Here is a 15,054-nt window from a genome sequence, read left to right on the forward strand (position 1 = left end):
TACCACACGGCATGAGAAATCGAATAGCTGAAGAACAATTTGCCAAGACGCTTAATGAGACAAGTGGTTCATTCATGTGATGCTTTGGTGCACCCTGGGACATTGGCAGGGGGGGTTGGGGTGCGGGATTGTTGACTGTATTTCACCATGTAAAACCAATAAAACAAATTTTAATAAAAAATAGGATGAAAAAAAAACTAACCACAATCCATCCCTGGATTGCCCCCACTGTGTATTTTTGGTCTTGGATACGCTTTAGGCAAGGCCAAAACCCATAGGATTCTGTGTGCCAATGTGTCTTTTTAGCACAGGTGGCAGGCTATTAAGCTACTGCATAGGTGGCATTATCCTCCATTTAAGCCGGCAACAATGTACCCAGTGATGAATTCTAAATGCGGACAAAAAGAGGCTAACTTCTGGCACATGTGGTGGATATGTGATGAGATTCAGATGTTTCGGACGGATCAGTTGTCGTGAGTAAGGGAGCTGGATGGGGTCCATAGAGCTTTTTTGCCCCAGTTGATCTTGTTGGGGTTAGTGATGGTGAGGGAGGAGGAGAATGGTCTCAATCATATGAAACATACTCCAAATTGATAAAGGTGCTGTTTTGTAGGGTTTAGCCTGTGTTGTTTCTATATGTTTATGGTTGCATTGTCTTGTGCTTGAAAATGCAGTAAACTTTAAATTTGAAAAAAAAGTAATTTCAGAGTCGCAAGTAATACATGTTTGTCTTCAGCTGTGTGCCAATTTTGCGACTGAAAGCAAAGATATCCTCCAAATAGGGGAGCAAGGACAACGTTTGTCCACCCCATTCATAAATTGAAAGTACAGTGAGAGGAATCTTCTGCAAGCGTATATTTTGAATAAGCTCAGTCTTATTTTATGTTCTATGGATGACCAATAAATGTGTGGCATTAACCATCAGAAACTGTAATGTTTCATTTTAGGTATGCTCCTGAATCGCTGACCGAGAGCAAGTTTTCAGTGGCTTCAGATGTTTGGAGTTTCGGCGTAGTTCTCTATGAACTCTTCACATATAGTGAGAAGAACAAGAGCCCACCATCGGTCAGTAAATACACAATCATTTTATACAAGAGTCAAAAGTTTGGTTATGTTACCAGTTTTCACAGTAGATTAAAATAAGAGGTTAGATTGTTATTTGACATTGTGTTAGAGGCACTGTAAATTATACAAATGCTTGCATTCCCGGAAAACGGGTCAAACAAATGATTAATATCCCATTCATTTGTTTTTCAAAACATTGCTGTTGGATAATGGTAGACATAAGGATATTTGTGCTGGTTTCTTTTATAATCATAGATATTGATTGTGTGTTGATCCATCATTGTAGGTTTGGATGGTACTTCAATTAATAGCCCTCACAGCTAAAATTCCAGCTCAAGAAACTGCGTGCACATTTTAAATATATACATTCATCTAAGATTCCTTATCTTCAACATGTGCAATCACACTTTGGTGCAGAAATATCTTTAAAAAACAGCAGGTGGTGCCATGCAGCACCACATTGCATGTCATGGAGTAAGTGGGGGCCTCATGTGCCATAAGTGATGTCCTCAGAGGGTGTGCATATATATGTGCGTGCACAGTCTCGTGCACCCTCTGACCTCAGTGACTTTGTTCCATAGTATATAGGCAGCGCTTTTTGGATCAGTTCCCTTTTAAATTTTTGACCTGTTTGAGGTATTCACCAACTTCACCACACTGCTTTAATTCCATTGAAAACATTTTCTTTGTTCGCTCAATCTCTGTGCAACATTCAGAAATGCTTATTCAATCATATTTTCCTGTTGCTTTAATTATGCACTGTGTTCAATAATGCTTACAGTTCGTTCAGTATTCAAAAGGGTGTATTTGGATCTCGCACACGTTACTCTCACACTTTGAGATTTAGAATTCCAAGTATTTTCCCTTGTGCAACTCAAGGATCTCTCTTTCACTTATGCTTCATTTGTGTTCGGGTCTCTCAAGCCAGAATAGTCTTTCTGTATGTTCCCTTTATGTATTAGAATCTTAGCATAGAGCTCTACCCCTTCCAGACCACCCGTTTTCCACACTGGTGTCTGGCAGGCTCACCGGTCCTTTTAGTGTTCGTTTATTGTTATACAACCTTTATGCAGTTTCTGCTGCTTGCTCGCTTAGGAGCTCCGGCTGCCTCTTCCACCTGTTACACGGCTTTGCGCGCACATGCCAGCCTTCTCTCCACGGGCGGAGCAGCACTCGCCGGGCAGGTGACCGGCCCGATCCTCCAAAGCGGTTGCTTTGCTTCTGGTCCTCTCGCAACCCCTTCTGCTCCAGCCTGCCGTCTTGCTGCCTGCTCCCTCGCCAAGTGTAACAGACTCCAGGTTGCACGTCAGTTCCCTTCATGCAGCTCACCACAGCTTCTGCTTGCCGCCAGCAGGTTTCTCTGTCTCCTCTACTTGAACTGCCCTCACTTTTATACTAATGAGTATTGTTAAGGGCCCTCAAGTGTGGGTCCATTTGTAAGATTGCCGGACCATAGTTAAAAGGGTCATGCCTTACCTTAACAATGCTTTATAGGCCTCTTCCTCGTCTTAGTACCATAGTGTGGTAAATGTGGGTAAGTTTGTTAAAGTAGCCCATTAAGGCTGGGGGAGGGTTAGTTTGGTCTTCATAAGGGAAAGAGGGATACCATGTCTCGCCTGTCTCACCCTTAAACCTTCTCTTCTTTACCCTCTTACTGGTGTTTCTATACTGATAATATCACCTGATGTTTTCTTGTCCAGTGGAACAGGAGTAGAAATACCCCACAAATGCGTCTGGGATTGAGAGTTTCTTCCGAAATGTAAATGAGGGGTACCGCATCTCACCTGAGCACATCTCATCCCCAATCCCCAAGGACCCTCCACCCAGGTGATCCTCGCTCAGTTCTCCGCCCCCAGGGTCAGGATCCACAAGCAATGGCGTTTCCCTGGCCACCTGAGAACATGACCCAAGGGGAGTATATCTGAGGACGCCCTCAGGTTTCTCACAGCACCCATGTCTACTTGGCATGTGGATAGGTGTAGAGAGGAAGACTAGAGAGGTGTCTGGAGGGGGATGTGAGAGGATAGTCATTATGTGTGCAACTACGGTTCATTTGTTTGTCGTGAAAGGTAGCTGCATAAGTGTTGGGCAAAGTGTCTTTCGGGTTGTGTGTGAGAGCAGATGCGTGCAGGATGTTGGCAGTGCCTTCCGCTAAAGTTCCATAAACATGAAGTGCGATAGGATTTAGTACATTGTCTACCTTCTAACATTTGCCATATTCCGAGGCATCTAGAGTTAATGTTAGTTTAGTGGCTTCAATCCACATGCAGTCAGATATACTATAACAGCTACATTTTAGAGCGCACATATTGAACGCAGAACTAGCTAATTCTGATTCTGCTAGATCTACATTCCATGGTATGGCCACAGGTTTATAGTGATAATGTCGAAAAAGAAATGTCGAACTACAAAAATGTAAAAAAAAAAAATGTCAAAAATCAGAATATCGAAAAGATACACATAGAATTAAGAGTCAATTTTTCGAAAAATAAATGTCCAACTAAAGGTCGATTAACAATATCAATAACCCGATATAAAGAAACAACAAGAGTATCATTTACTTGGTCCCCCTCCCAACCCGCCTCACCCGACACCCCGCAGCCATCCGCCACCCCCCCCCGACCACCCTCTCACCCCTCATACTCAACACAAGAGGGTAAGAAAGGGTTAAACTCATAGGTGACAACCACGAGTAAAGAACCTTGTTTAGGTACCAAGAAACCAATAACGGTTGTGGAAAACCGTCATTACCTGACAGAACATCACTTGAGGATGTACTGCAGGAAATCGATTGGAGTTGCTTCAGACTAAAACAGGTAATATTGTTATAACGAACATGTAACTAGACATTAAGGTATCATACAATTGTGTGACAGGAAAGATAAAACAGTTAATTTTCTCTATTATTTTAGAATAAAAATGGAGAACAAAGTGGAGTTCATCACCACACAAAAAGGAGGAAGGCAGTTGGTTTTAAATGGATACGTTTTCTATAAGGAAAGCAAAAAAAAGAACGCATTTACTGGAAATGCACAGAGTATGCGAAAATTAAATGCAGCGCACAAGCGATTACAGAGGGCGCAGATATGAAAAGTAAAAATGAACACAACCATCTGCCAGATCAGACCAATATTATTATCAGAAAACCATTATCCAAACTAAAAAGAAAAGCCGTGGAAAGTCATGGTGAAGCTAGTGGATCAATACTTGCAGGTGTTTGTGACAAATTATCCACACATATAACGGCTCAGTTACCAGATGAAAAGTTGATGCAGCGTACAATAAACCGTACTAAACAACAGAAAGAGAATCTGCCACCAGCACCAATGTTATTTAGAGATATGACAATTCCGGATGTTTTCAAATTAACAGCCAAAGGAGTGAGTTCTCACCATGCCAGACTGGAATTGAACAATGAAAAAATATTGATATTCTCTACTGCAGCGAACTTTCAACATCTCACACGTAGTCAAAATTGGCAAAGTGACGCAAAGTTTAAAGTGTGCCCACAACCTTTTCACCAGTTTTACACAGTGCATGGAACAATTAACGATAAAATCGTACCGCTTGTATATATATTTTGATGCCAAAAAAAAGTGAAGAAACATACAGAATCGTGTTCAACTAAATTAAAGAGACTGCACCTAATTCTAATCCGACTACAATAATCATGGACTACGAAACGGCTCAAATTAAGGGATTTTCATCAGTGTACAAAAGGACAAGGGTTCAGGGATGTTTTTTTCATTTTAAACAAAGTATATGGCGAAAGTTACAAAAATTACGATTAAGTACTAAATATACAGAGGACAGTTGTTACCATATAACATTAAAAAACTTTTTGCATTGGCTTTTGTACAGGAAAATTATGTTGTTGATTTTTACGAACATTTGATTGAAACTGAATACTACAAGAATCATGAGGAGGAAAATACTGATTTATTAGACTATTTTGAGAACACATGGATAGGACAATTAACTCGAAATGGAACAAGACGCAGGCCAAAATACCCGGTACCATTGTGGAATTGTTACCAAGCTACATTAGAAAGTACACCATGCACCAATAACACATTAGAGTGATGGCATAGCATATTATGTAAAATTTTCAACATCCATAACCCTAATTTATGGCATTTTGTGAAGGACTTGCAAATTGAAGAACACCACCAAGAATTTAGGATATCACAAACACTTTCATTGGCTAACCAAGAACCAAAAAGAAAAAAATACATGGATTACGAAAGTAAACTGGTACAATTAATACAAGATTTTAACAAACAGAATAAAGAAAACTTCTTGAATTCGGTTGCATTTAACTTAAAATGTTAAGCAAACTTACGATGCATGGACATCTACAATCCAGTGTGGCATAGGCGAAGTAAATCCGAAAACACCAACCTGCAGCTCCATAAAACCAAATCTGTAACGGCAATCCATGTAAATATGCCAAGAAAAAAAACCAAGAAGAATCCAAATCAGCACGGAAGAAAAAATGCACAATCCTGGATGAGAAACTCCATAAATCCAAGTCTGTAACGCACAATCCTGGATGAGAAACTCCATAAATCCAAGTCTGTAACGGCAATCCATGTAAATGTGCTCAGAAAAAAACCAAGAAAAATCCAAATCCAGCGCGGAAGAAAAAAAATCCACAATCCTGGATGAGAAACTCCATAAATCCAAGTCTGTAATGGCAATCCATGTAAATATGCCAAGAAAAAAACCAAGGAAAATCCAAATCCAGCAAGGAAAAAAAAGTGCAAATCCAAAAAAGACCCATACGAAAAAAATCCACGATCCTCGATGCTCCGGAAGAAAAGAGATTAAAAATCCATAAAAACCAGTTAATCCAATGGAAAAAACACAATTGCTCCGAAAAAACCCCACGAAAAATCCTTGAAATCCACGACCGGAGTAACGGAGACGCGAACGCTGGAGAACCGTTTGGAAAATGAGCTTTAAAAATGGCGCTTACGTAAACGTAAGCAGACGTAACGTACATAGGAAAACATTAACAAACTTTAAATATATAGCTAAATGCATGTTTCTAATACTCTAGCACCATCAAATGGACAATAAGTATATTACAAGTTGAACTTCATGTTTTATATATATATATATATTTCTGAGGCTTGTGGAATCTGCTTAGATCACATGCTGTGCATAGGCTGACATCTAGTGGAAGCTGTGGAGTATTACAGTTTGTTTTTCGAAACTCGAAAATGGGCGTCTACACAGGGCGTGCCAGTAATACTATCCCTAGTGTGACGTCCACTGTACCCAAGATCCCTCACGCGTCTAGGATCCTCAGATTGTTTTCTTCCGCCATACTGGTTGGAAGCATTTTGCGGAGTCCCCTGGCCTTAGCCATACTTTTGCTAAAATATCGATAAATTTACATCCTTTCCCCAACCCAACGTCGAACTTCGACACTCGACGCCGGCTTGGAGAAGAATTCGACCGTCGGCTGCTGCACGACGGATTTGGGCCTCGGAAGGCTTCTGGCTTCGGCCCGGGCCTTGGAAGGCCTCTGGCCTCGGCCCTGCAAGTAGGGAGAGTGGGGGGTGGACATACTCTACACTCTTTGTATATAGGTACATCCTATACATTTCCTACACTTACCAGCCCGCTGCCTCAAGGTGCGTATGGAGGGTACCCCTTTTCAATTCTGCCCAAGTGCAATCGCAAATACCCTTGGGTCGACAGGCACGCCACGTGCAATCTCTGCTTGCCGAGGGACAACCTTAAGGACCGTTCGACGAAGCGTTGGGCCCACCACGCCAGGCAGGCGGCCATGGCGGCAGAGGGCACCTTCAGCGATGGCAGTGACGCCGTGCTTTCGGACGGCGAGGGCATTACGGCGTCTAAAGACAGCTGAGCGCAAGTCCCCGACCTCGGAAGGTCGTCCGACAGGGCGGCTATGGGGAAGACCCCCGGCGACACAAGCGATTCACACACCACTCACACAAAACACACGAAGTCCAACCGAGACTCGACGACGTCGAGTTCTTGGAAAGAGGCACATAAAGAACGGTCCGAATCGGTGTCCTCTGGGCGTTCTCGATCGAGATCGCCGCATGACTCCAGGCAATCATCCACTCTTGCCAAGAATGCCTCGCTCCCTAAGCTAATGGAAGTTCGATCGTCGGAGGACGAAGACGAATTCCACCCCCAGGCCGCTCTCCAGGAGTCGGAGCCCGCAGACAAGATCACAGGGACTCTACCCCCGATCCTCGACACCAGGCGTCGAAAACCTCCGGAACCACAAAGGGACAGGGAAAACACTCTTCCACACACGGGGAGGGGGGAAAACAGCAGAACAAGCAGCCACTGCACTCTTCCACACCTGTAAAACACTCCACTCCTCTTAAACAGACAGACAAGCCCAAGTCTGCTGCTATTTCTAAAACCAGCAAGTCTACTCAGGATAAGTCTCCTAGACTTTCTGAGAGAGTCATTCCCAGTTCCAAAGAACGATCGAGTGATGACATAGATAGGGTCATGTCAAGGAGGTCTTCTTTGGCAGACTTTTATGATAAAAATCCAGACCATTTCCTTTCATATAATCCACAAGGGTCTACACCCTCAGGCTCTAATGATCCTATCCCCCCGAGTAAGAAGCCCCGGTTTGAGACACCTATGAGGTATTTGGACCCCTTCGATGTACAACCATACTCACAGTATCAAGGAGAGACTTCCTTTGGTGAGGACCAAGAATTTGGCATGGTAGAAGAGCAAACCGGGACGGGCTACTATGGGGATGATGAGGACCAAGAAGAGGAAGACCCTGAAACCTACAGAGTAGATTCCCCGGTAGAGAAGGAAGCCCCGGTTACCGACTCCCCTGTCGATAACCAACCCCTCCTGAACGAGGTTCTCGCACGAGCAGCAGAACATTTCCATATTGACACCCACGGTGTCCAGGAGGAGAGGGACTTCGCCGAGGAGTTAGTGGGAGAAAGGAGGCCTGTTGCCCAGACCATCCCTATCCTTAAGTCTATTCAGCGAAGAATAGACCCGTCCCTGGTGAACCCGAACCTCACCAGAGCAGTCAATCCCAGAGTTGAAAAACTTTTCAGGGCAGCCCAGTCTGACCCTTTCTATATAAGAGGACATCTGAAGCCAGACTCCCTGGTTGTCACCAACACTCGTAAGAGGGCTGGAACACCCTTGTCATCGTTCGAAGCTCCTCCAGACAAGGAGAGCAAAAAACTATATGGTTTCGGCAGGAAAGTAGCCTCAACGTCCGCCTATCAGGCAAGGATTGCAAACTCCACCACCCTGTTGGCTAGCTACAACTGCCATCAGTGGGAAGAAGTCGCGGCACTTATAGCCTCTGCACCAGAGCCCTTAAAGGGCCAGTTAGCACGAATTTCAGCAGAGGGTAGAGCCGTGTCTGGTTGCATTTTAAAAGCAACTTTTGACGCCGCGGGCAACGCAGGCAGATTGATAGCAGAAGGTACTGTTATCAAGAGACATACGTGGTTACGGCAGTCTGGTTTTAAGGCAGAAACCCAGGCATCATTGTTGGACAAACCGGTGGAAGCCGATCTGTTGTTTGGTAAGGCGGTCGAGGACGCGCTGAAGAATGCCAAGGACGAATATGAGACACTCAAGTCCCTTGGCCAACTTACCAATAAACCCCCTAACCAGAGAGGGAATGGAAATTTTCGTCGTCCACGTGGCCAAAATTCCCAGAGAGGATCAAACTATTCCCAGGGGCAGGGTACACAGTAGAACAACAACAGCCAACAGTCTACCCAGGGTTACGGCAGGGGTAATAGGAGAGGACGTGGTAAAGGCAGAGGCAGCCCCAGTAGAGGAGGCGGCACGCCTCCACCAAAGCAGTGACGCTCAGTTCAGGGTCCCTTCTCATGCAACCCCAGTAGGGGGACGCATTTCCAACTTCACCCAGGCTTGGGAAGGGATCACATCAGACAGATGGGTGCTGTCAACAGTATCCGCAGGGTACTGTATAGAACTACTGCAGCCTCCCCGGAACCATCCTCCACGACAAAGAGTACACTCTTTAGAACATCAGAAGATTCTCCTCGAGGAGATTGCCAATCTGCTAGCAAAGGACGCGATAGAACTCGTCCCGGTCCTGGGTATTGTGCCAAAAAAAGATTTAACAATGCGCCCAGTATTGGATTTACGGCCTGCCAACAAGTATGTCAAGCCCCAAAAGTTTCGAATGACTACGCTACAAGAGGTAATCCCCTCCTATAAAAGGGGGATTACATGGCAACCTTGGATATGAAAGATGCCTATTTTCATAGTTCCATGTTCCCAGCGCACAGAAGGTACTTGCGCTTCAAAGTGGATAGTCGGCACTACCAGTTCAAGGTACTGCCCTTCAGGATAGCTTTGGCACCAAAGATATTCACCAAGGTACTGGCGGTGGCGGCTGCACACCTACGCAGGGAGGCAATCCCGGTGTCCCCTTATCTGGACGACTGGCTCATAACGAGGGAAACCCCAGTAATTTGCAGGACAAACATTCAAAGGACTATCGACCTCCTCCACGAATTAGGCTTCTCAATCAACGAGAAAAAGTCAAGCCTGGTGCCAAGCACCTCCAAACAGTTCGTAGGAGCAATCCTAGATACTCAAGAGGGGTTGACATTTCCTTCAGAGGAAAGAATTCGGAATATACTACTGCAAATTCCGCAATATCAGTCCGGTCATCAAATAACGGTACGCAAAGCAATGTGTTTGCTGGGCATGATGGCGTCATGTATTTGCCTGGTCCCCCACGCGCGCCTGCGCATGCGTCCCATGCAGGAATGGTTGGCGAAACAGTGGTCTCAGGCAAGTGGTCAGTGGGACGATCTAGTGGTCGTTTCGCCAACACTGGTACAAAGCCTTCACTGGTGGACAAGAGAGAATCTTGCACACGGGAAACCCTTTTACGATCCCGAAGTACAGGCAGTAGTCACTACCGATGCATGCCTGACATGGTGGGGAACTCACCATCTCCACCACACAGCTCAGGGTCTCTGGTATCCCTCAGTGGCCAAGAACCACATCAACCTGCTAGAGCTTCTGGCAGTATTCAGAGCGCTTCAAACGTTCAGGCCCTACCTACTAAACCTGTCAGTGCAAATCCGGACGGACAGCACGACAGCCATGTTCTACCTGAACAAGCAAGGAGGGACTTGTTCGCCAAATCTGTCCAAGCTTGCCCAGAAAATCTGGATCCGGGCTCTCAGACGGAACATCTTCCTGTCATCACAACATGTTCCAGGGGAGCTCAATTCCCTAGCGGATGCTCTGAGCAGAGACTCCCTCCCAGAGGAACACAAATGGGTTCTACACAGAGAGGTTGTAGAAGATATCTTCTCTCAGTGGGGTTTCCCCACTATAGACTTATTCGCCACAAGCGAAAACGGACAATGCCCAGGATTTGCATCCAGGTTCCCCCAACTAGACTCACGCCCTGTGGATGAACTGGTCAGGGATGTTTGCGTACCCTTTTCCACCAACTCCTCTCATCAGGAAGGTGGTCAACAAGATGAACAGAGAGTCGATGACGCTCGTCCTAGTTGCTCCTATGTGGGCAAGACAACCGTGGTTCCCACACTTACGCAGGATGGCGGTGTGCGAGCCCATCAAACTTCCGGCCTGGTACAACCTACTGTCCCATCACCAAGGTCAAACAGTGCATCAGCAACCCAACTCAATGAACCTGGCAGCATGGCTCCTGAGGTCTTAGAGTTTGGACATCTCATTTTACCACAGAGGTGAATGGACATCCTAAAGGAATCTAGGAAACCAAACACAAGGCACTGCTACTTTGACAAGTGGAAGAGATTCGTTATCTGGTGCCAGAGTAAACAAATCAACCCAGTTGATTGCACTCCTTCCACTATTGTTACATACATGCTCCACCTGCTGGATGCAGGACTGGTTTTTAACTCACTGAAAGTACACCTGGCAGCCCTGTCGGCATACACCACTTCCCATAACAAGGTCTCGTGGTGGAAAGTACCAGTAGTTAAAGCCTTCATGGAAGGAGTAAAGAGACTTCACCCTCCTATTTCAAACCCACCTCCAGGGTGGGACCTTAATGTGGTGCTATCTAAGCTCATTGTCCCCCCTTTCGAGCTCATGCATAAAAGCAGTCTCAAACACCTGACTTATAAAACGGCCTTCTTAGTAGCTATTACTTCTATAAGAAGGGTCAGTGAAATTCAGGCTCTGTCAGTGCAGGATCCCTTCTTTACTGTCCATAAAGACAAACTGGTTTTACGCACACACCCTAGGTTCTCACCTAAGTTTATATCTAAATTCCACGTAAACCAGTCCATCGAGCTTCTGGCTTTCTTCCAGGACCCTCAAAGCTCGGCTGAGGTGAAACTACACACCCTACATGTGCGTAGGGCGGTCCTCTACTATGTAAATAAAACCAGACCGCTAAGGAAAACAGATCAGCTGTTTGTCTCTGTAGCTACAGGCAGAGAGGGGGATCGCGTCTCTAAAGGTGCCATCTCGAAGTGGATTATTAACTGTATCCAGCTGTGTTACTCACTCTCTGAAAAGACTCTGCCTTTCACGCCAAGAGCCCACTCTACAAGAGGCATTGGGGCCACTCTGGCTTTCATTGCAAATGTACCCCTTGACACCATTTGCAAAGCAGCTACTTGGAGCTCTATTCACACTTTTACTCAGCATTACTGCATTGACACCCATTCCAAGGCAGATACACAAGTGGGACAAGCGGTTCTAAGACACTTATTTGCTCATGACCCTTCACACATCCCACCTCCTTCAGGTACTGCTCACTAATCTATGCACAGCATGTGATCTACGCAGATTCCACAAGCCTCAGAAGGGATACATTACTCACCGTAATCGTATTTCTGATGCTTGTATCTGCTTAGATTCACATGCGACCCACCCTTCCTCCCCTCTGAGAGAAGGCGCATGGTTGCTTGTAGTCTTACCTTTCTATCTATCTGCTTGGATTATCTGTACTCACGCTACTCCTCATGCTACCTCATGTCAGAAAAAATACAATCTGAGGATCCTAGACGCGTGAGGGATCTTGGGTACAGTGGACGTCACACTAGGGATAGTATTACTGACACGCCCTGTGTCGACGCCCATTTTCGAGTTTCGAAAAACAAACTGTAATACTCCGCAGCTTCCACTAGATGTCGGCCTATGCACAGCATGTGAATCTAAGCAGATACAAGCATCAGAAATACGATTATGGTGAGTAATGTATCCCATATATCAATACATTTAAAGTCATGTTATATATATATATTTATCAATACATTTACAGTTGAATAAAATAAGTATTAATAAATAAAATTAATAAGTTATTTAAAAACAGAATAATACTATAATAATAAAATAAAAGCACATATTTGTGAAATAAACATTGCATGAATTGTATTATTAATATTCTATTTGTGTTACTTACCTTAAATAATGTTTTGGAAAAAATACAGAAAAAATTCGACATTAATGATTTTCGACATTTTTTTTTTCGATCAAATAATTTCGACATTTTCACTTTCGACATTATTGCATTCGAAATTATGACTGACCACCATGGCCACATTCTACAATCGCCTAGATTCCATGCACTGGCTACAACACATGTTCACTTAGATTTAATACATAACATTCAGCCTTCGACTGGATATAGTTCAAAGCTACATTCTGCTAGGTTTAATGCAATTGCTACATTCTATATATGCCTGGAATGCTGAGCTGACTAATTCTACAGTCACATAGGTTAAGTGCAGTGGCTACTCTCCATGTTTTCTAGGTGCAATGCCTTGGCCATTCTTACAATAGTTCTAAATTGTCATACATATGCCCCCTGCAGGACCTCTCCAAGTACAATACATGGGCTACTCTTGAATCCTTCCCAGGAGCTATTGGCTATCGTCATTATAAGTGTAAGTGCAGTGTATATACTACCCTTATGAAAATGCTGTGTGCAATTTATAGGCTAGCATCATAGTCTAAGTGCAGCGCCTTGGCTGCCCTTAAATCTTCTAAGTGCAATGCTTTGGCTCTCTTCACACTTCTTCCAAGTGCAATAGATGGGCTTGCCTATACAATTTGTCCAAGTCCAAAACTTGGGCTAACCTAAGTGAGAATAAAGGGCCAGCCTATGCAATTCCTCTAGGCGCTAAAAGTCTAACCTACACAATTCTACCAAGTGCCATACAGGGCTATCCTACACACTTTTTACAAATGCAATACATGGACTAACCTACACAATACTTTCAAATGCAATATGATGGCTAACCTACACAAATTCCTCCTAGTGCAATACAAGGGCTAACCTACACATTTCCTCCATGTGCAATAAATTGGTTAACTTACACGATTCTTCCAAGTGCAATAGATGGGCTGACCTACACAATTCTTCCAAGCGCTGTACATGGGCTAACCTTCATGATTCCGCCAATTGCAATATGTTAGCCAACCCAAACAATTCTTCGAAGTGAAACACATGGGCCAGCCCACACAATTTTTCCAAGTGCAATATATTGGCAATACCAGGCAAACTAAACGGCAAATTGCAAATCAAGACAATGTTAGGAGCAAGTGGTAGTAACATAGAAGTGGCAGGGTTTTACCAGAGCACAGTGATGGCTGTGCTCCCGCTCGTACCACCTTACCTGGTTGTTGCTGCAGGTTGTTCAGTTAGGGGTCCACAGGCAAACGGGGACGTAGAGAGGATTGGAGTTGCCCCAGTGGGCCCTGAAACACAGATTCAAGCACTGGGACCGAATTAAATGAAATCTTGCGTCCAAAAGTGCCAACTTCTCCTGCCACCCCTGGAGCTTCCTTGACCGGGCCAAACACATGAGACTGTCCCCAGAGGATTCTGGAACCTCATCAGTGGTCTCTGGAGAAATCTCAGTCAGGGGGGGTAAGTTAACACACCAGTTCCTTCCCCGCCCATTTTCCATAGGGTTATATGGGGGTAAAGTCCTGTCTCATTATCATTTTTTCTTGGCTTTGGCCGGTGGAGGTCTGGTCAAGCATCCCTTCCTAGGCCTATCCTAGTATATAGGATTGAGTGAGTTGACTTAGCTGAACTTTACATACCTTTTTTAATTTTGGAACATAACTACTGCCATTGTCCAATGACATGGTAAACCTTCCTGAAAAGTATATTTTTGGAACTGATGACTTTAGGGCACAAGGCCTAAGCTATTTTAGGGCTGGAATTACAAAGTGTTAGGGAAATGTTTTATGGTTATTCTAAAGTGTTTTTACTGAACCTTATGCATCTGAGAACTTACCTGGGTTATTGAATCAAGTGTGTATCTGTTTTAAAGTAAGTGTGTGATAATATTTGCCTAGAGTTTTGATATGCTTAGTGTATATTTTAAAGACTTAATAGATCATTCTATATTGTTGTGCGTACCTGTCTAACTGGAATTATTGGTGCTATTCTGTATGAACTCATTGTAGGCCAAGACCACTCTCCCAGCCCTCCTGAGTCTAAGCCTTGCAGCTCTGCTACCTTTCCTTCATTGGATGTGGCCCTACTTCAGTGTGTCCTTGTTCAACATAATAAGTTGGCCTCCTAAAATCCACCCTCTGGGTAGATTTTGGAAATGCAGGAACAAATCGCTGCACCTCGGTCAACACTTTGGAGATCAGCTTAGAGACCTGAAATGCTGCAGTGGTCCTGCTTTGGTTCAGCAAATTCATGCATATAGGTCTTCCCACTTCAGATTGGACCACACAGAATATGAGACAATATAAGACTTCTAGTATTCTATGTGTTAATACCATACATTATTTGTGAATGCTGAATACATTGTATATATTTAAATATGTAATCACCATCTCTGGTGTGATTGTGCGAGAACATCACTGAGTGAATGTAAACAAATATTTGACCCATTAGGTATGATTCCGAGGGAGTACATATGGAGTCAGACATACCCCATGATGATCAGTTCCTTTTTGCCATGCAGAGAGTATACTACTTTAGAACGCCAC

General features: G+C 44.2%; 1 protein-coding gene across 4 annotated transcripts in view; it reads left to right on the forward strand.

Moving 5' to 3' along the window:
* JAK2 (Janus kinase 2) overlaps positions 1–15,054 on the forward strand; it is a 1,999,562-nt gene that overhangs the window by 1,812,656 nt on the left and 171,852 nt on the right. For all 4 annotated transcript variants that reach the window (XM_069626008.1, XM_069626007.1, XM_069626009.1 and 1 more), the window contains one exon: positions 948–1,065. In XM_069626008.1, coding sequence (XP_069482109.1) covers positions 948–1,065 — 118 coding nt within the window. The remainder of the gene's footprint in view (positions 1–947; positions 1,066–15,054) is intronic.

The sequence above is a fragment of the Ambystoma mexicanum genome, chromosome 6p (genome assembly GCF_040938575.1).
Source record: "Ambystoma mexicanum isolate Mex_15411 chromosome 6p, UKY_AmexF1_1, whole genome shotgun sequence".
Lineage (NCBI taxonomy): Eukaryota > Metazoa > Chordata > Amphibia > Caudata > Ambystomatidae > Ambystoma > Ambystoma mexicanum.